The sequence below is a fragment of the Carcharodon carcharias genome, chromosome 10 (assembly GCF_017639515.1).
Source record: "Carcharodon carcharias isolate sCarCar2 chromosome 10, sCarCar2.pri, whole genome shotgun sequence".
Lineage (NCBI taxonomy): Eukaryota > Metazoa > Chordata > Chondrichthyes > Lamniformes > Lamnidae > Carcharodon > Carcharodon carcharias.
Window position 1 is genome coordinate 43,890,083 of NC_054476.1, and position 21,453 is coordinate 43,911,535.

General features: G+C 40.4%; 1 protein-coding gene across 1 annotated transcript in view; it reads right to left on the reverse strand.

The window, feature by feature from the left end:
- The window catches only part of LOC121283523 (protein inscuteable homolog), a 281,439-nt gene that overhangs the window by 228,643 nt on the left and 31,343 nt on the right, over nucleotides 1-21,453 (reverse strand). Inside the window, exon 4 of the mRNA XM_041198199.1 lies at nucleotides 5,838-5,951. Within this exon, the coding sequence (XP_041054133.1) occupies nucleotides 5,838-5,951 (114 nt within the window). The remainder of the gene's footprint in view (nucleotides 1-5,837; nucleotides 5,952-21,453) is intronic.

The following is a 21,453-nucleotide window of genomic DNA, read 5'->3' on the forward strand; positions in this document are numbered from 1 at the left end:
TGGGGACTATGGGTGCTTCCTATTCTGAGAACTGCACAGGTTGTATAATGCCCAGTTTCTCTAGTCTGTTCAATTCAATGTCAACTTTTTCTCGCAGGGCATATGGTACCGGTCTCACCTTCCTGAAATGAGGGGCTGCTTCCGGATCCATGTGAACCTTGGCATCCATGCCCTGGATTTTCCCAGTTCATCCCTAAAGACAGTGACGCACCTTCTAAGTAACTCTGGTAGCCCACTTACTCTCAACTGGAAAATTTCAAACCATTCTAACTTAATCTCCTTTAACCAATTTCATCCCAGGAGGCTTGGCCCTTCACCTGCTACCAGCAAGAAGGGTAGCTTTGCCGATTGGCTTCCATTGTGGATAGTTACTCTGCTTATGCCTTTTACTTGAATTATTCACCCATTCATGTTTTTAGCTTGGCATCTGTTTCTTCTAAACTTAATTTGTGTTCACCATTATTCAAGTATCTAAAGATATGTTCCCCAATTACTGTAATGGAAGCTCCCATGTTCACTTCCATTTTAACAGGTTTGCCATTTACTTTCACTGCGACAATGATTGGTTCTGTCTTTCCAACTTTCAGATTAAACAAGTAAATGTCTGAATTTTTTAAAAAATGAAGGGTCATTCAGACTTTAAACGTTAACTGTGTTCCTCTCCGCAAATGCTGCCAGACTTGCTGAGTTTTTCCAGGTATTTTTGTTTTTGAAATGTCTGAATTTGTTGTTTCAGTCTCAACTACATTGTAGATTTCATTGGGCTTCTTTTTTGTTTACAAGCCTGCTTGAATCTTTCCTTGCACTGCTTCATCATATGTCCATTTCTATGACAATAGTAGCATTTGATTTTTTTAAGCTGCCAATCGCTACAAGGCTGATTGTTTCCAACTCAATTAGAAGTATTCTTTGATTTCACTGCTAAGTTATTTTTCTTTATTCTTCAGCTAACAGGGGCTGTTTCCCACTTCTCGGCAGACTCTCACTTTCTCGCGTCTCTTTCGGCTGAGATTTCCCGCCCGATATGGAGGACGGCACCATCTTGCGCACCCTGTAATGATTTTGAATCTCTTACTGCGCTTTTCATGGCCAGCACTATCTCTAGCTCCTTCTTGAAATCCAGGTTCACTTCGGACAATAATCTTTTCTGAATAGTGTCCTCTTTCACACCACACACTAAACGATGTCTGAGCATCTCGTTCAGAGTTGTACCGAACTCACAATGTTCCAATAGCTGCTTCAGGTTTGCCACTTAACATGCAATTGTCTCACCTGAGGCTCTATTTCGTGAATTAATCCTGAACCTCTGCATCATGTCTGAGGACCTGGTTTGAAAGTGACTTTTCACGACGTCCACCAATTCATAGAAATTCTTCGAATCTGGGGCACTGGGTGCAATCAAAATTCAAATCAGACCGTAGGTTTGCTCCCACAAGTGCTCAAAAGGATCGCTCGCCTTGTCTCTTGCCCCATAATCTCACTCGCTTGAAAAAAGAACGTGAGGCATTCTATGTATTAAGGCCAATTGTCTGTGGCTGGCTCAAAAGGATCAATTCTCCCAAATTGTGGCATTTTGAGAAGGGATAACTTTGTCAATTCTAATGGAGCTTACTACGTACAATCACTGGGCAAGGTGCTAATTTCTTTCTAACTTGGTTTCTTCTGTTCAGTCCTCTTTTATCCTTATCACCAGTTTGTTGTAGGGTGGCAAAGTTGTACTATTAATCATAGAGTTGATCTGCAGACACTTCTTGGGTGGAAACTTTAAGTTTATTTAAAATATACTCAACAGCAACCATACGTCTGCTTTCAACTCCAACTCTATCTTGATACTGCTGAAGTAGCCCATGCCATTCTCCTATTGGTTACTACAGGTTATGTGATCTTCCATAACAAATATTATTCTTAAAGGTACATTACACACTAAATAAACCCTTAATTACTACAATCACGTTCTGGATTGAGAGTAGGGATGGGCCTGCATGGTGCACCTCGCTGGGCAAATCAAGGTTCTCAGCATTCAGCCTGATAAAGTTAAAGTTCTACTCACAACTAATGGACAAAAGCCTAGAAGCTGTACTAAGTGTGCTACGTCTAGCCAGGTTTCAACTTCAGTGAAAGAGAAAGACTGCAAAGCTTTGAATTCAATGTTGGTAGATGCTTAAATAAATATACATGGGCTATACCTGTATATCACGCAAGACATTTTCTACTGATATAAAATGGTGTCACCATGACCATGAATGTGTATAAAAGATAAACTCACACAGATAGTTAAATAATATCTACTCAATTTTTACATGCTGTGTATATGCTTTGAAATAAGATGCCTGCTTTAAGACAAGGAAAAAACTGCACATGGAAAACTAAAACCTGTTCATTTGAAATCATGAATTATAGCAATTACATTCAGCATAGAAGCATTCTGAGAGCACAACAAATGGAGCCAAACAGTCCAAATGTCTTACTTTATTGTATGCATTTGTAAGCATCAGGGCACATTGATACAATTTCCTTCAATCTCATGTCTACATTCCAGCATCACTAACATCTCAGTGTGGGGTCAGGCCTGGTTGAAAATGAGGTTACTGCAATCAATATTGAACATCTCTAACAGTCATCAAAAAGCAAGGCTGCACCTAACCATCCTTTTTTGTGAGCAATTGCAGACTGAAAATGATACAATATCTGGGAGGCCAGATGCCTCAATTACAAAAATACGAATGAACTAAACTGATGCTGGATATCTGAGTACATCTGTCATAACAAACAGCTCATGTATCCTTCTGTTCCAATACTGGAAATAAAACTCAATTAACACGTATCTACAATATCAGAGAATGAATTATGATGCATTAAGGAGATCATTTTAGTCATAGCAATCAGTAAACTTTTACCTGCTGAACCTATGTATCCTGTAGTGTCTGCCATTAGCTCAATCTTTTCCGGTTTATAGGAGCTTTATGCTGAATTATGTAACAGGTTCAAGAGGCTAACAAACTGCAGGCTATACTAATGAGACCACTACCTTCTTGCATGCTTTACCTCTCTCAATTAAAAGGTACCTAGGTTGGCTGACAATGACCAAATGGTATAAAGTCCTTTGTTGTGATCTTAATTTAATTAAAGGTGTTGAATGCTCCTTTTTTGCGTGAGGCTCCTTGTGGAAGAGGATCCATTATAGAAAGCAAGACAATCATTTGTGTCTTTCACAGCTTCAGGCCATTCCAAAGTGGTTAACTCTCAACCAACAAAGTACTTTTGTAAAGTGCAGTCACTGTTGTAATGTAGGAAACAAAGCAGTCAATTTGTGCATTGCATCAACAATGGAATAATATAATTTTAGATGTTGGTTGAGAGTTAACCGATGGCAAGAATGTCAGGAAAACTCCTCTGCTGTTCTCTGCACAATTCCATGGGATATTTTACATCCATCTAAGAGGCAAAAATAGCATCTTTTTAACATCTCATCAACAAGGCAACACTTCTGATAGTGTAGCATTTGCTTAACCTTGCATTGGAATGTCAACCGAGATAATGTGCTCAAATTATTGCAGTGGGACATGAATTCAAAACTTTTAAATTTAGAGGTGAGAATGCTATCACTCTGCCACGGCTGACACATTCTGGGCAAAATTTTAACTCAAAACCTATTCATTTACACAGAGTTAAAATCAGGCTCGATAATTATGTAGATGACGGTGACTTGGTGAGAGGAAGCAATGCAAGAAGATTGCTAATTTATAAAGTAGTTCTATTGTAATTTCTGTAGGCTTCATTAAATGAACAGTAAAACTACAAGCCTTTAAATGATCAAAAGATTTATGGTTGTCAGTTTTTTTTTTATTCTTTCATGGGATATGGGTGTTGCTGACAAGGCCAGCATTTGTTGCCTACCCCTAATTGATCTTGAACTGAGTGATTTGCTAGACCATTTCAGAGTCAACCACATTGCTGTGGGTCTGGAGTCACATGTAGACCGGACCAGGTGAGAATGGCAGATTTCCTTCCCTAAAGGACATTAGTGAACCAGATGTGATTTTACGGCAATTGACGATGGTTTCAGAGTTAACATTACTGAGACTAGCTTTATATTCTAGATTTAATTAACTGAATTTAAATTCTACCAGCTGCCAGAGTGGGATCTGAACCCATGTCCCCAGAACATTAGCCTTGACCTCTGGATTACTATTCCAGTGACACCACCATCTCTCCCATCTTAGGTGTTATGTCCATAGCACTTGAAGAAGTGACTATTGGGAAGAAGAAATATTAAATGTGTCTCTAGATTGTAAAACTTGATGATTGGCTCAAATTTCACATTCTCTATAAAGTGACCATCTAAAAAGACTATTGCTTTAAAAGATTCTATTCATTAAAAGAAAACCAACGAATGAACAACCAAGAAGCATACAACCAAATTCCTTTAAAAAAGGCTTCTATGACTGGCCATCCTGGTTTCCCCAAGCAGCCCAAAATGTACCCCCAAAAATAAAAATTATTACATAATAATAAAAAATTAAAGAATGCTGAAAAAAAACCACTAAAGTTATTCACCCTATGTTACAAATCCATCCAACTCCCACTTCACACATACACCTAATGGTCTCCATTTCTTAGCGCTGTAGGCTTACTTTCTGATCCATTCCCAACATTTGGATTCTTCAGGTGGGCTTCAGGCTCAAAACTTTGTATTACATGTGTGATCTTTTTGACTTCTGCTCATGCATTAGAGAAATGTTGCTCAGAGGATCCCATGTCCTGCAGGCAGCACTTTTCTTCTGACCTCACTTAGGGTCTGATTTTCGCTCCCAAAGCTGGTAGAATGAGTCAGCAAATTTCCGAGCTCACTACATCTGCCCTGAGAGTAAGTGCTCTTTAGGCCCAATTTTCATTCCAGGGGGGTAGTGGGAGCGGGGGTGGGAGGGGGTAGTTGTGTGGATGCGGGAATCATTTGATCGGAGGAGATCACAGGAGCTGCCAAGTGTTGCAATGGGCTGTTTAAAAGGCCTGACTTGGTTCTTTGGGGTTTTGTCCCAGTTGTTTAAGGACCATATTTGATCAAACATAGAGCTAAATTGGTATATTTCATTATAACAAACTAAACAGGATGAATTTTCCTATTTGGGCTGTGATCTCGACATCGGCCTCAATTCCGGGTCAGAAACCCAGAAATTGCTGAGGCGGCTATTAGATGTAGTCTACCTGGAGGCAGCCAATTAAGAAGTTGCCTCTAGGAGCCCCATCCAGTTAAGGACATCAACTGCACTTGCCGTGTGGGCGCTGCTGAGGCCAGCAGCAGGAGTGTCAGTGGTGCCATGGAGGAGCCTTCAGAAAGAGGGGAGCAGCTGTCATTGCAGCAAAAGTGATTGGAGCGGAGACATCAGTCCCCATGGAATGGCTGCCATGGCATGCCTTCCGCTTGCGGAGAGCTGAGCACTGTGGTTTAATAATAGCAACTTAACAAAAGGTCGCGCATTGGGCTGAATTTTCCTGGGCCCACAGAGCCAGGACCAGAGCTAAGTTGCAAAATAGTGCATCAACCACCTGTCTGTGCCATCAGAAAAATTGAGAAACAATGGGGTTAATTTCCCCATTAAGTACCCTAATTGACTACTCACTGCTGATGGGCAGGTAGCTATTACTGCTGGGAACCCATCTCCAAGAAAGGTGCCCGGAGGTAGGAACATGTTGTGGAGCCAAGCCAAGAAGAGTCGATCATATTTTTGGCCTCCAAAGTCACCTCTGTGGATCTGGAAAAGTTCATCCCTATTGGAGCAAGAAATTTTGTTATGTATCCACTGAAAACGAATGGATTGAGAAGTATTCCTCCTTACCTTGGCTATGATGTGGCATAAGTGGGCACCTTCCTGTGTCAGGCCAATAAGGCTACTGACGGCTGTCTCAATGTTGTATATGTTGGTTGCTGAATCTAGTTGCCTCACCAGGTCCTGCAAAACAAGGCAATGTGTGTATAAATATCACCTCTGAATTTAATGGTGTGATATCTATGCATGACTTCTAGCTTCACACAGATATCAAATATAGAGAACATTTGACCTGTTTAAGTACTGTGTTACCATCTAGAAAAGACCACGCTGAGCAAAATGACACTGATTTCCTGCAAGGAAACAAATACTTGGTAACATTAAAAATGCTTTTGAAGTTGGCTGTTTTCATATGAATATTTTCACAATACTGTTATGCAATAATATGACAAAAAAGACCAAAATTCAAATTCATTAAAACAAACAAGCAAGAGCTTTATTTAACTCTTGAACAAACCCATAATAACAGGCAGAGATAGGGAAAGAGAAAGAGCCTGACAGAGAACAGTGCCAAATTTTCCACTTTAAAAAATGAATACCCATAATTTGACCTTGAAAGTTGTGACAAAAATGTTAAATGTATATGTTGCATAAATCCGTGACATTCAGGACACCATGCAAATAATATGAAATGAAATAAACTTGAATCATATCCCAAAGTAATCATTTGAATGAAAATAACTCCAAAAGGATGACCAGACAATGCTTCAAAAGGGAAATAGACAAGACCAGTTGGGAATTCACTTTTACTTCCAGCCAATCCTGATAATGGTTGTCAGACTGTAGGACACCAGCCACATTGTTGTTTTATCTGCCTTCTAAGGAATTATCTTGTTCATTGAAGTTCATTTTCAAATGTCACATATTGGTGTCCATTTTTGATGAAAGCTAGGTTGTATTTGAATCTTCACAAAGAGAATATGCACAATGTTATCTAGCTTATATCCATCCTATCAAATGATAAAACAATGCAAATCTTCTTTACTCCATTATTCATGTCAGGTCAATTTTAAACTAGCCGCTAAAATGTCTCCAGTATTTAATAAAATACTCATATGTTCACATTGTAAAAATGTAAAAGTTTATAGACACAAAAATTGTGGAGTTGTTTTGTCCCTATTTGTTCCTACACCAGGTTATCACAGGTAAGGTTTTCACAATCAAGTCCATTGCTAACTTCAACTAACATCCACACACTTTGGATAACCCAAGGCTGCTAAAACCAATATCAGCTTCAACACTACTATCTATTTCATGTGAGATGGACTGGTATTTAAAGTCAGGTATTTCACCAGTGGGCAGGGTATGCTCAGACCACATGAGCAATACAGGTGCGTATGGTGCCCGCCAACCGAAATATCATGCAAATGAGCAATGACGTTGGGACGTTCCCCCAATGTCATTCTAGTGCTATTTCACACTCGTGCATGTTGGGCGCACGTCCGCACGCCGAACTGAAACTCCTGCCCATTAAGTTTATTTACAACATACTCAGCAGCAACTACACGTGTGCTTTCAACTCTAACTCTATCTCTATACTGACTGCTGAGGTAGCCCACGCTACCTCTCCTTTTGGTTCCTACAGATCATGTGATTTTGCCCAACAAGTATTACTCTTAAAGGCACATTACACACTAAATAAAACCATAATTACTACACTTTCCAATGAAATTCACTGCCCCTGCTCATTCCGCCACTCCACCATCGCCCCCCCCACCCCCACCCCCCCACCCACCGATTGGCCCTGGTGAAACTTTGGTTGCCTGACTACAGAGATGATCCTCATGGGAGGCTGGCTGCAACCACTCACAGTAGTATTGCTGGGACTGGAGAGCTGCTGGCCATCTGAGTTCCTCCCAGATGGGGGTAGACATCTCACCCTGAGCCAGTTAGCAGGCAGCTGGCTGCGAACTCAGGTCGGGGTATCCTGGTCACACAGAGGTGGTGGGGGGGGTGCGAACCACTGTCTCCACGAAGGATTCCAGCCATGATTACAGGTGCAACTGAGGGAAGGTCTTCAATCCATCAGTTTAGACTAACTTCAAACCAGGCAGTGAAAAGATAGCATACTATACCATCATTGTCACTTAATTCCATTGCGGCTCATTAAATTCTTTTCTCCTCACATCGCTGCTTGTGAGATTAGATCCCATTTAAGTATGCCCCAGCCTTACACAGGGTTTGCTGAAAGTATCAAGCATATAGTTCTTAATACATTGGGTGGTTGTTCAAAATTTATCAAATAAAGGTAATGGGGATGCAAAAAATTCTGTGAGCCTTCTCAAAGGCTGTAGGGCAAAGAAATGAATTTCATTCCAAAAGCAAAATAACCCCACCCAAAATTATCAGCATGAAATGTGGAGTGCTAGTTGTTAGAGGTCCAGGCAGAGGCAGCAGGGAAGAGGAGTTCAAGGAAGAAAGTCAGCTGTGGAGTAAAGAAGTTGGACTAATTGTTATTCTTCAGGACAACCCAAGAGTAGTGGGCAGATTTGGAAGAGGAGAGTGCAGCCAGAGTTGATGTGGTCCAGCCAGATCTAGCAACGGATGGCTCCAAGTAAGTGGTGGAAGATGCCTTGTCAGTTCTCAAGAACGTAAGAGTAAAGAGACCACTGGAGATCAGGAGGTTGAAGGAGTTTCCAAGAGTTTGGAAAGAAGAATTAATATGGAGGGAGACAGATCAAAGGAATTTCATACAAATGCCCTAACACTTAACTGTAACTTCACACAACAATTACGATAAGCAGAATGGTCAACGCTTCTCTTTGAGATAAGTTTCATAGCTTCCACTTGTGAGACTGGCATGTACCTCACCCCATGATTAACTGAGGTGAGTTATTACAGGAACATAGGTGAGTATGCTTATTTATTATACAACTCAAAAATTACATTACACTAAAAATATCGCATAAAAACTTGGATATGGTGCTGAGCCATCTATCTGATTATCCCATGAAACACTTGCCTTTATCCAAAACCTAGCCACATTATATGAAGAATTAATGCACTCTGACTGGCTGCTAGAAGACTGTAAATCAAAGTAGCAGGGTACATGCTTGTCACACTGAAGTTAAAGCATTGATGGATTTTTATTATGCCTTATAAATTGATTACTCAAATGTCAAAAACAAGAAGTCTTTATCTATTGAATTTGGTCTGTCTGGTTCACTAAAACCTTTTGGCCTCAGCTCAGGTATGAACTATATACTAGAAATAACTAAAACCTGAAAATATGCAAATCCAACTGGTAAAAGATGGAGATGCCAAATGAGTGGGGAAAAAAAATAGAACATTTGTTCAATATTTCATACAGATCATGTTCGCAGAATGAAAAGGGAAAATATTTGCTAATGGTAGAATGCATTTGTAAGCACATTGCGTGGCCAAATATTGTTACGATCCCTGTGGGGAAACCCTAAACCAAAATAACCAAATTTACTGACTGAGCCCCCAAATGAAGAAATTACCAACAGGATTCCATTTTTTATAGCTTTTACTTTAACACAAATCAGAACCAATGCAAAATAAACATGAATTAACAGGCAAATGACACTTCAAATAAAAGGGAAAATTTAACTTTAAATAGTCAATACCACAAAGATGCATCTTACACAACCATAAGCATTCGCATCATTTCCCTGCACAAATGTGGCACTATGTAGCGACAGTGTTCTACAAGATGATGTTTTTTTATTCACACAGAGTAGGTCAGGAGTCCTATCCGACAACAGCTTTCACCTTCGTGTTTCACGGGAAAGATTATCATTAGTAAGCACACTTCTACAATTTTCTCTCCCTCGGGTCATGACAGTCTTGGTGGTGAAGCTATCCAGAGTTCCTTTTCAACCGTCGGCCAATAACACCCCAGTTTACGGTTCACTTTTGGGAAAACACCTAGCTCTTTATTGTCACTAAGCAATTAAAACAACCTTCCAGGTTTTTAACCTTTTGCATAGTACTTCAAGGGCTCCTGTCTCCATTTCTGCCAAACAGAAAAACTGACCTCTTCCTGAGACTGCTTTATTCTCCTCACAAAAATTATGTGTTCCTCTTTCTGACTCTATCTTCTTTCTTTTTCTACCTACATCTAAGCGCTGATCAACTTCACCCTCCAGCTCCTTTGCTTGTCGGTCTTCTTTATGCCTGCAGCTACATGTCTTCTTTCTTAACCTCATTCCTGTTGGTACTCCTTCCAGGACTAGGATCACCAGGTCACATGGACCAGTATTTATTATCCAAGAAAAGTACAGCTGATCCCTTTACAATTGATGCAAACTCCTTAAAGTGCTTTTGGATCATTCTTAAAAACAATTACAGATTTCAGACATTTTAAAGAAATTAAACATTTTCTTTACTGCTTCTGGGTCGAAGGTCATCATAAAATGTTGAAGCCATTAGTGTAACAGAAGAGAAGATACAATATTGTTACAAAGGAGAGTTCTCTTAAGTATACACCTTTGTTAAAACAGTGCTTCTCAATTTCCCTGTGAGCAGATTATTTATGGAATTGACAATTATTTTTAACCATTTTGACCAATATATTGCATCTTGCATTCTGTTTCATACTAAAAGATTGCATTTAACAAAAAGAAATTACTCTCAATACATTAAAAACCTCAAGTGACTAACACTATCAGGAAATGAAACCCAAAACCATTTCCAGAGGGCATCTGAAAAGGCAGCAACATTATATGTCATGCGTCACCTTCCTCTCACTTGCAGTCACTGAATAGCACATTCCATTTGAACTGGCAGATCGGAATCAGGTTCTTTTGACAAGCTGTGTAGTCTGATCCACAAAAAATAGTTTAATAGATTCTTATCTATACCTGTAAAAGCAAAATAAACAATTTACCCACTGCTTCTAAACAACAGATTAATCAATTCAACCCTTAGTTCACTTCTTTCCTTTTATAAAACAGATGGGCATTCATGATTATAGTGGCTGTGACTTACTGACATGCACTGCAGGTGGGAGAGGTATCCCTTTGCAGGCATGTACTTGGAAAATTACCCCAAAAGTATTATATTATAAATCTCTGGGAAAAAGAAAATGGAGTTCTGTTCCTGGTTCGGTGGCTTTGAGGCTCAATATGGACTACAGAAGTAAAATACTGCATATGCTGGAAAGCTGAAAAAAAACAAAAAATGCTGGAGATACTCAGCAGGTCTGGCAGGAGCTGTGGAGAGAGGAAAACAGAATTAATGGCCAGAGTTTCCCCTTTGGCAAGCAGGTGGGGTGGGGGGGGGGGGGGTGGCGGTGCTTGCCAACACGTAAAATGACACGGGATGATGTCGAGCAGAACTCTCGACGTCACCCCACCTCATTTCAATTTTAAGTCGGCGGGGGCTCAGCCGAATCAGCTGCGCACCCACCGACCTGTCAATGGCCAATTGAGGCCATTGACAAAGTAATTAAAGTAATTAGTGGACCTGCCCGTCCAACCTTAAGGTTGGGGGGGGTGGGGGGGGGGGGGCGGTGGTGGTGGGTGGGGGGCAGGCCGGGAGCCCTGGCAAGATGACGTTTCATGTAGGTTTTTAAAAATTTAAAGAAAGTGTATTTAAAAGTGATGGACATGTCCCAACTCATGTGACAGTATCACATGAGGGGACATGTCAGGGAAATTTGTTTTTTCTGTTTTTAAGATCTTTTATTGTGGAGCTGATCTCCTTGAGGCAGCGATTAGCCTCAGGGAGATGAATGCGCTCTTTCGCACGTGTGCGTGAAAAAGCGTACTCTCGGCTCAGGGAATCCTTCCCGCTTACACAGGGAGCGCATAGCATTTCCTTGTGGACGTCACGCTGAGCGGGCCTCAGTTGGCCCGCCCAAGTAAAATGGCGGCGTGCCCCCAATCAGAGTCGTGCCCTCTCCTGAACTTCCCCCCCAACGGGGGGAATATTCTGCCCAATATTTCAGGTCAACAGCCCTTGATAAGAACAGGTGAATTTTGCATGATTTCACACAGCTGTCAGAGACACGTTTATGTCTGGCACATATTGAAATTTCATTTGTGCACCGACAGTTCATTGATTTCAATTGATTTTCCAGTGTTCATTGGGCATGTGAGCCCCATCCCTGATAGTAGACAACACTAAATTTACTCCATTAGTCTTCTGACATGCCCAAAGCAATGTATTTGGCTTGCTACCAGAGTACACAGTACTTTAAAGTGCAGTGACTGTTAATATATAATCAAATGTGGCAGCCATTTTGTGACGCCATAAACAGCAATTGGATCAATGAACCATTCATCATTTTTTTAGACTGAGAAAGGAATGTCAGTCAGACATCAAAAGAAATGCTTTCTGTTTCATTAACGTGATTAAAAGTTTTGTAGCTACCTGAATAGACAGGTAGGACATCCATTTAAAAGCTCGCCTGAAACACAACATCTGCATTAATATAACACTTCCTTGGTGCTGAACTGGAGGTTGTCTACTGACAAATTCTGGATGGGGCCTGAGCTGAGAACTCAACAGCAAGAATAGTAACAACTGACATAAAACTGATGTGATTGGGACGGTCCTATAACCCTGCACTCCCAACAGGCAATCCTCCAAGTCACTCACCATCCTGACTTGGAAATATATCGCTGTTCCTGCACTGTCACTGGGTCAAAATCCTGGAATCCCTTCTAACAGCGCTTTGGGTGTACCTACACCATATAGACTGCAGCGGTTCAAGAAGGCAGCTCACCACCCACCTTCTCAAGGGCAACTAGGGATGGGCAATAAATGCTGGCCCAGCCAGTGAAGCCCACATTCCCTGAAGGAATACTATATATATATATATATATATAGGTTGGAGGTGAGGCACTAAGTCTGTAACCAGGATTTTACAGCCTCACTACACTGTGTCTCCCCACCCCAGTGGATGTGGCAAGCCACTTAAACCTTCATTCAGTTCAGCAGGACCGTGTTATGGCCGGGCAGGAGGGGCCATAAAATCCTGGCCTATGTGAACTATACAGCTTTCCAATGGGATCACAGGATTATCCATTACACATTCTGTATTGCAAAGCTACATTTCTAGTTCTGACGATGATATTTAGAATAAGTAGTTAACCAAAATCCTGCAGTCACCAAGGCAACAAAATTTACAAGGGAAAACATGGAGCTTTATATATACATGAATGCACAAATGTAATATAATGAAGTCCAACTTGTCATTCTCTTCAGGGACAGACAGGTGCTACTGAACATCCTAGCCTGTTTTTGACTCCGAGCATCAAGTCCCACACTTTCTTCTACTCCATAACACAAATCAAACTGGTCTGCAGGAGATTCAATGAATACAATGTTCCAGTCTGTGCCCTCATCTTTAAATACAAATAGTAGATAGGGACAACTTTGTAACAATTCCTAGAGAGCCTTAATCTTAAAACATAGCTCAATAAATGCAAGAAATAAAAGCCAGATAAACCTTTCTATGTACTAATGGTGGAGCAATTCCGAGGGGTAACATCACAAATAACCCTTAGGGGCATTTTACTGAGCTTCTGCAATTGTTGTCTATCACTCTCCATTTTGTAGAACTCTGTTCTGAGGCTATTTGTACCTTGATAATATTAGCAATTTTTAACCAGGAAAGCATAAAGTGGCCATAAAACTAAGCATATGTATTTACCTAAACATTAAAAAGAGCTAGATTAATTAGCTCAGTGTATAACTACACAAAACAAGGAAGAAAAACTATTAAATTTAAAATTAAGAACAATTATAAAAGGGGATAATAATTATTCACAACTTCATAACAGTTAAATATTAGCACAAACTAATTCATTTTCAAACAAATCACTGCTGGTTGAATCTTGCTATTCCCATCCCAACAGTTGGGAATGCACATCGTATGACAGACTTCAAGTTACCTACACAATATATTAGTTTTCTGAGGAAATAAATGAATCCTTAGCCCTGAAGAGATTAAGCTGCTGCAGGTGTCAAAAGTTCAATAATTCCTACAGCTGAATATAGACCTGCAAATGAATGGAAGAGAATTTCTTTTAGAAGTGACTAACTGAAGGAGATGCATGTTTTTTTTTAACTTCTTAAATGCCATCTGCTATTCATGGTTATGGTTAACTGAGACTCTGGTTGACAAGAATTATATTATTTTGTCTTTTTCATCTGAACCAACAGGACAAAAGCAAAATATTTCGGATGCTGGAAATCTAAAGCAAACGCAGAAAATGCTGGAAATAGTCAGCAGGTCTGGCAGCAGCTGAGGAGAGAGAAACAGGGTTAATGTTTCAAGTCAATGACCACTCATTAGAACTGGAAGTTATCATAGGGCAGAATTTTGCTGTCAGCGAGCAGGGGGCAGGGCCCGCTCGCCGACACGTAAACTGACGCGAAATGACTTTGGGCGGAACCCCTGATTTCATCCCAGTCCATTTAAATTTCCAGGAAGGTTGCGTGCCCGCCGATCTGTCAGTGGCCAATTGAGGCCATTGACACATCAATTAAATTAGTGTACCTGCCCATCCAACCTGAAGGTTGGCGGGCAAACAGATAAAACATGAAACCTCATCCACGGGCGGGATGAGGTTTCATGCAGGGTTTTAAAATTTTTAATAAAGTTATTATATTAATTATGAACATGTCCCATCTCATGTCACATTGTCACACGAGGGGGACATGTTAGGGAATTTTTTTTCTATTTTTAATATTTTTAAAAGTGTAAGCTATCTCCCTGAGGCAGCACTTAGCCTCAGGGAGATGTGCGTTCTTTCGTGCGCATGTGCGAAAGAGCGCACTTTCGCTTTTGGGGAAGCACATAGTGCTTCCCGCCAGAGGTCACGTTAAGGCCCGTCCACATAAAATGGCAGCACGACCCGCTTCTCCTATGGGGATCGTCTCCCCGCCTGCCGGAGATTGAGTCGGGCCCGCCCTCCTGACAGGCAGAAAATTCTGCCCATAGAGTCATTTACAGCACAGGAAGCCATTTGGCCCATCAGCTTTATTCCGGCTCTCTGTGGAGCAATCTAGTCAGTCCCATTCCCCCGCTCTATCCCTGTAACCGTGCATGTTTATTTCCTTCATGTGCCTATTCAATTTCCTTTGAAATGTTTGATTGCCTCTGCTTCTGCCATACTTGCAGACAGTGAGTTCTGGATCATTACCACTCGCTGTGTAAAAAAAGTTCTTCCTTACAAACCTTTCTGCATTTCTTGCTCAAAACCTTAAATCTGTATCCATTAGTCCTTGCAACGTAAGCTAATGGGAACAGTATTTCCATATCCAAAGCTTTCATAATCTTGTACACCTCTATCAAACCTCTCTGCAATCTCCATTGCTCCAAGAAAAACAACCCCAGCTTTTCCAGCCTAACCTTCTAGCTGAAATCCGCCATTCCAGGACTCAATCTGGTAAACCTCTATCATTGAAATGTAGTCTATTTGTCCCATTTCATTTCCCAGAACTAAATCCAGCACTACTTTCTTTTTTTCCAGGCTGGATACACACAGATCAAGAAAGTTCTTTTCTGTACATTTTAGGAATTCTTCCCCCACTTTGCACTTGGGTAGACAAGGGGCAGATGAAATTTAACACAGAGGAGTGTCAGATGATGAATTTTGGCAGTAGGGATAGAGAGAGGCAATATAAACATAATGGACTGAATTTTTCGCTCGTCAGGTGCACACGATTGGTGGGCTCGGGAGATGATGGGAAACAGGCCCCTGGTCGCGATCGGCCCCTGACCGCAATTTCATGCTGGCTGCCCAATTATCGGCCAGCCAGCGTGGAATGAACCCTAAGAGAGGCACATCACTACTGGTGGGGGCAGGAAGAGGTTGGGTACAGGCATCACCATGGGTGCGGGTGAGCGCTTCCAGTGAACTCGCTGAAGCCAGACAACTGCCTCAGGGAGCTGCAGACCTCCACAGAACAAACAAAACAACAAAAATACTGCGAAATATGTCTATGCAGCACAATCAAGTGCCTGAAAGCATACCTCTAAAAAACCAGTCCCCAGATATCTCTTTTTATTTTATGTCCCCATGGAGATTTCATCCCACCCTGGATCGAGGTTTGAGCAAAAATGGCCCGTCTGCCAAAAATAAAAGTGGTCGGACCATGAAAAATCACTTTCAGTTACCTCTTTAAGGAGCTTAATTTCCCAGTTAATTGTCAGTGGGCGTGCTTCTGACTGCCACATGCATCCACCGCGCTCGACATCGCACGAGTACGTCGAGACATTCGCCCGACATTATCTCGTGCTATTTCATGGCCAGACAAGCTGGGCGTGTGCCAATGGCCAATGGCACAGTTGTAAAGAGTGTAGAGACCTGCATAGATCATTGAAGGTGGCAGGACACATTAAGAGACCGATTAGCAAAGCATATGAGATCTTGGGCTTCATAAATAGAGGTATCAAGTAAAAAAGCAGAATATTACATCCAGCTCTGGTCATCACACTTTAGGAAGGATGTGAGGGCCCTTGAAAGGGTGTGCTGTACACATTACTAGCCCAGTCTATATCAGGATAATTGAAGTCCCACATTAACACTACTTTGTAGTTCTTGCATTTTTCTGTAATTTGCTTGTTCTTCTATCTCCTTCCCACTATTGGTGGCCTTTAGTGTGCACCTAGTAGCATAATAGCTCCTCTAGTGTTCTTTAATTCTAACCAAATAGATTCTCTCTTTGACCCCCTCAATTACATCATTGCTCTCCAGTACTATAATAGTTTATTTGATCAATACTGCCACCCACACTTCTGTTTTCTTCCTTATCTTTCCTGAATACTTTGTACTTAGGAATATAAAGTTCCTAATCTTCCATTTCTTTGAAGCAGGTACTTATTGCCACAATATCATTGTCCCAAGTGGGCAGCTTATGCCTGCAGTTCAGTAACTGCATTTACCACACTACATGCGTATACTTACACTAACTTTCCTGCAGAACATATTTGTCAATGGCAGAAAATAAAACCCAGGGTAAAATAAGTGTAAATGCAGCACCACGAATAAGGTGATAGGGAGTGGACGGTTGTCTTTTGCCATGGTGCTTGGCTCCCAGAGCCTCTTGCCTCAGTTGCTGCTTTTCCTCTTCCATTATTGAGCAGAACAGGAGTACTCTCTTTGTGAAGGCTATTCCAGCTGTTTAATCCTTCTAAATGTGTACAACCAATTTCAGGTGTACAGAGACTAGCAAGACATTGGTTAAGTATGGTGCAGAGCTCAATAAGGAACATTGAAAAAAATCATCTAATCAAAAATCAGCTAATAAACACCGGAAACCTCAGTTTTGCTGGTATCGGGTGGCTTTAAGTCTTGTTGCGCATATGTTTTGGGGAAATGATTCGAAGCCAGCACAATATCAGTGTAAATGCAGGACACTTGTGCAAACTGGTCTTTTCCATATGGCACGGAGCTAAGTAAATGAGTGGCAAAATGTTTCAATGGACATAGCTTGGAAGTAGCAGATATGATCAAAAATTTGTGTGTACTAATGGCTGCAGTACAGCCAGTGTAATTACCCTGGATTAAATTGACGCAGCAACATTCTTGTGCTGAAAAATTGTTGGAAATTTCAGGCTGTAGATTTAGTCTGGTAATTCTCCAAATGATAACCCTGGCTATTTTTACCTTTTACCTTACTGCAGCAGTGGAGATCCACCACAGGAAGGAGGACAAAGTGAGCAGTGATCCTAGATGCACACATGCACTTACAAGCAACCAGGTTAAAAGTTGCATTGATAATAATGAAGGAGCTTGTTACCTCACTGTCTTTTCAGCTGACAAGTGACGTTTGGCTCAGGGATGTTGTGGGGAGGTAGGGAGCGAAGGGGGAACATGTAACTACAATGGGAAGTTCCATGTTAACAGTGCATACATGAAAATGTCAACAGTTTTTTCACAGCCATTTACCAGGAGATGGAACTTTTTGTCTATTCTGGTTCCCATTTCCAAGAGAAACGTTTTCATTAGCCCATAGAATAATGATCTGGTCCAGTATAACTGCCAACTCTGCTACAAGAATTAATCCCTAAGCAAACATCAATTCAGCTGATACTGACACTTTGCCAGGCCAGGGTGAAAATAGAATCAACTGCACCACACATTGATAAGCTAATTAATGGGGTCTTACTGCGCTTTGACTGTATTTTGATTGAGTCCTCAACCTTAGTAATTAAATATCCACAGAGTTCAAGGAAAGAACTGCCAGTCAAGCATGGCATCTACCTCAGAGCTACACAATTTGGCATCTTGGTAATTGAGTCCTACATCTCAACGGATACTTGTTTAATGGAAAATCATATACATTAAACAGATTGTATAAACAGTTAAAACTCAAACTTCGTATCGCTATACCATTACTTCATGATTTACCTCATCTTCTGTCCTAGTCTTTTCAACATTGGTGTCCTGCAGGAGTTAGCCCATCATAGAATAGAGTCATAAGGAAACCATCGAGTGTGTGCTGGCCTTTTCCAGTTAGTCCCATTCTCCCACATTGCTGCAATGTTTTTCTCCTTCAAATACTTACCAAATTCTCTCTTGAAGGTTACTATTGAATTTGGGTCCACCAGGCAGTGCATTCGAAACCACTCACTGCCTGAAAATCATTTCCCTCATGTCACCTAAATCTGTGCCCTCTGGTTGTCAACCCTTCAGCCATTGGAAATAATTTGTCTTTATTTACTCTATCTAAACATATCATACAATCTACTCTTAGCCTTATCTGCTCCAAGCAGAATGACTTTAGATTCTCCAAGCTGGTGCTTTAACAGAAGGATGATATTTATTTCTTTATTTTAAGCATTCCCATTACCATATTCAGAGTTTGAAAATGCAATAGGGAGTTGGCTATGATAAATGTCACTAAACATCAAACACCACATTTGCCAAATCAAGATTTTATTTGTATGATCTAATGAACACAATTAGCCTGGTTGCCATGAATTCAGTTCTCAGTTCCAGTCTGTAACTTAGGAAGAGCCTTGTTATTTTTATTTAACTATTTTTGAAAAATTATTTTATTGTTTATTTATTAATTCATTTATTTATCCTTCTAGACATCCCCCCTCCCCCCACCCCACCACCAGCAAAAGGCCATCTGTCACTTGTTTCTATATTGTGCTTTCACAGAGTACTGGCCCTTGTTCTGCTATTACCACCTTCTGCTATCTTACCTTTATGCCTCTATCAGCACCTTCTTTACTGTTTACCATTACCATTAATACTCCCTTTCTCCTCTGTCCATGACATCTTTGTCAATCTCTCCTTAGTTGTCACCTATCCCGGACCTTTTATCTTGCTCTGCCTGCTCCACCCCCTTTTAAAATCCACCACATCACATTTCTACTTCTTTTTAGCTCTGAAGAAGAGTTAAATGGACTCATAACATTAACTCCGTTTCTCTCTCCACGGATACTGCCAGCCCTGCTGAGTTTTACCAGCATTTTCTGTTTTTATCTCCTATCATCTAATTAATGATTAATTGATTAATAACAATAAATGACAATAATTGTCATTGTTATCAGCAATAGGTATGAAATTTATATAAAATGGTCTTTCTCTTCTTGGATATTCTCAGCAATATGAAGAATAAGGAAATTCCTGTCATAAGGTGTTAGGTCTCTGACAATAGTTTTAATGAGCGTTGACTCTCTTAAAACGTCACTAAAGAAAATAGCAAACCTATTGTATAGGCACTTCCTGCTCACTGTATAAAATATTCACATATAGATAACACTAGCCATATTGCTCTTAGTAACAGAAATCATGCCATTAAAGCAGCAAAAAGATGTGCTGAATTAAACAAGGAATCATTTTATTTTCTGATGGAGTTCTGTGTTTTCAGAAATAATCAGATTATACACTGGATATATATTACGTTAGTCTCTTCAAAAATGGATTTTATCCTTTAAATTCTGCTCTTAAAAATAGCGATGAAGTGATCTATCACTGTTCTAATAATTCCTGTTCTTTGCTTTATCTTGTTCATGTCAATACAAGATACTTTAAAAAGTAATTGCATTCCTAAAAGATTACAGAAGGCTTTTTAATCACTGAACCAATTCTAATGAGCTGTCACATTCTCTATTTTTAATATAAAGGCTGCTTTGTTTAGCGATATTGATTGCTTTTTGTTCTTCTTATTCCTATTCTTATTTAGCATTCATAAATAAACATAACTGATTATTGAATAGAGAGAACATTTAAATTTATCTCATCAAATTTCCAATTCATGCTATTAACGTTAAAACTCCGTTGAAACAAGCTCTTATGTCACAAAATCTTTAGTCATTTCTAAGGTAATAACAATTCAAATTTTAATTATAAAGCTACTTTTCAAGGCCTTCATCAGGTGGGAATGAAGCCATATCGTGCTTCCAATTTATGGTGCTGAACTTATCACCCAATTCCTGCTACTGATTCACCCACCACAATTTTGTCTGGTCCTACTCAAGGGCAACCCAAGAACCTGGCTTCTTCAGGTGAGAGGCTTTGATGATACGCTTTAGACCCCTACACAGCTTTAACATACTCATAGAACTAGGCATAGAACATCCTGACCATACTCTGCCTTCTTTGGTTGTCTCTATCCCATTAACATGACTTTTGATTCGTAGAAGCCAGCTAATTTTGCACCCCTCCCCTAACGGTGTGCTGCCAGTGAGCCCTGGCTCAGTGCTTGCAGCTTTCCATTCACGTTGTGACATGTCCCAACCATTAACATGGCTTTAGCCTATCAGAGAGGACATCAGGCAGGTGTGCAGCTGCATCTCCAGTCATCTGCCCAATGTCTGCCCAAAGTTAAAATTAGGCCCTTTATATTCTAACACTTTCAAGATGTTTTGCTGCACCAACTAGAAAAGTAACCAACACATCTCTTATTGAACAATACAGGGTAAAGGTAGAGGAGTTATATTCACTGTTTTGCAATATCTGTGAAGAGAGAAAGAGCCCACATTTCGAGTCTTTATGACCCTATTTCAGAGCCCTGAGGAAGGGTCATATGGACTCAATACATTGGCTCTGTTTCTCTCTCCACAGATGCTGTTAGGCCTGCTGAGCTTTTTCCAGCATTTTCTGTTTTTGTTTCAGATTTCCAGCATCTTCAGTATTTTGCTTTTATATTCACTGTCTGCTGTTTCGACCAGCATTCCACTCCATCAGCAGCTTTACTTGCTGTTTTATGTTGCCCTCTCATTTATTTTATTGCGGTAAGGTTGTCACTAATAGTAATTCATCAAAATCAACTATCTACTCTCTTGTCTCATGTCAAATTGTTAACTGACTCACTAATGAAATGGACTCAGACCAGTGGCTGCTGACTCACTCCTCAATGTTCACCATCAATTTATTCAGACCTGGTCTATACTTGTACTCTATAGAATACATTTAAATGGCAAGTACATGGCTGTAAGAATAGTGAACTGAAGAAAAACTACCCTTGTTGGGCTTAAAGGGGAAGATTTCAGTCTGAAATTACAATTGACCACACTATAAGAAGTAAAATATAGGCTAATAAGTTGACATCGATGAATCAGTGAATTTCCTAATAATACCATTCTACAATGATTTTAACAAAATAAATGCTCTTCTCCAGAATGACAATAAAATTTTGATATAAACTAAGTTTTCTAAAAAGTAGCTTCCAATGCTTCTCCGTGGTA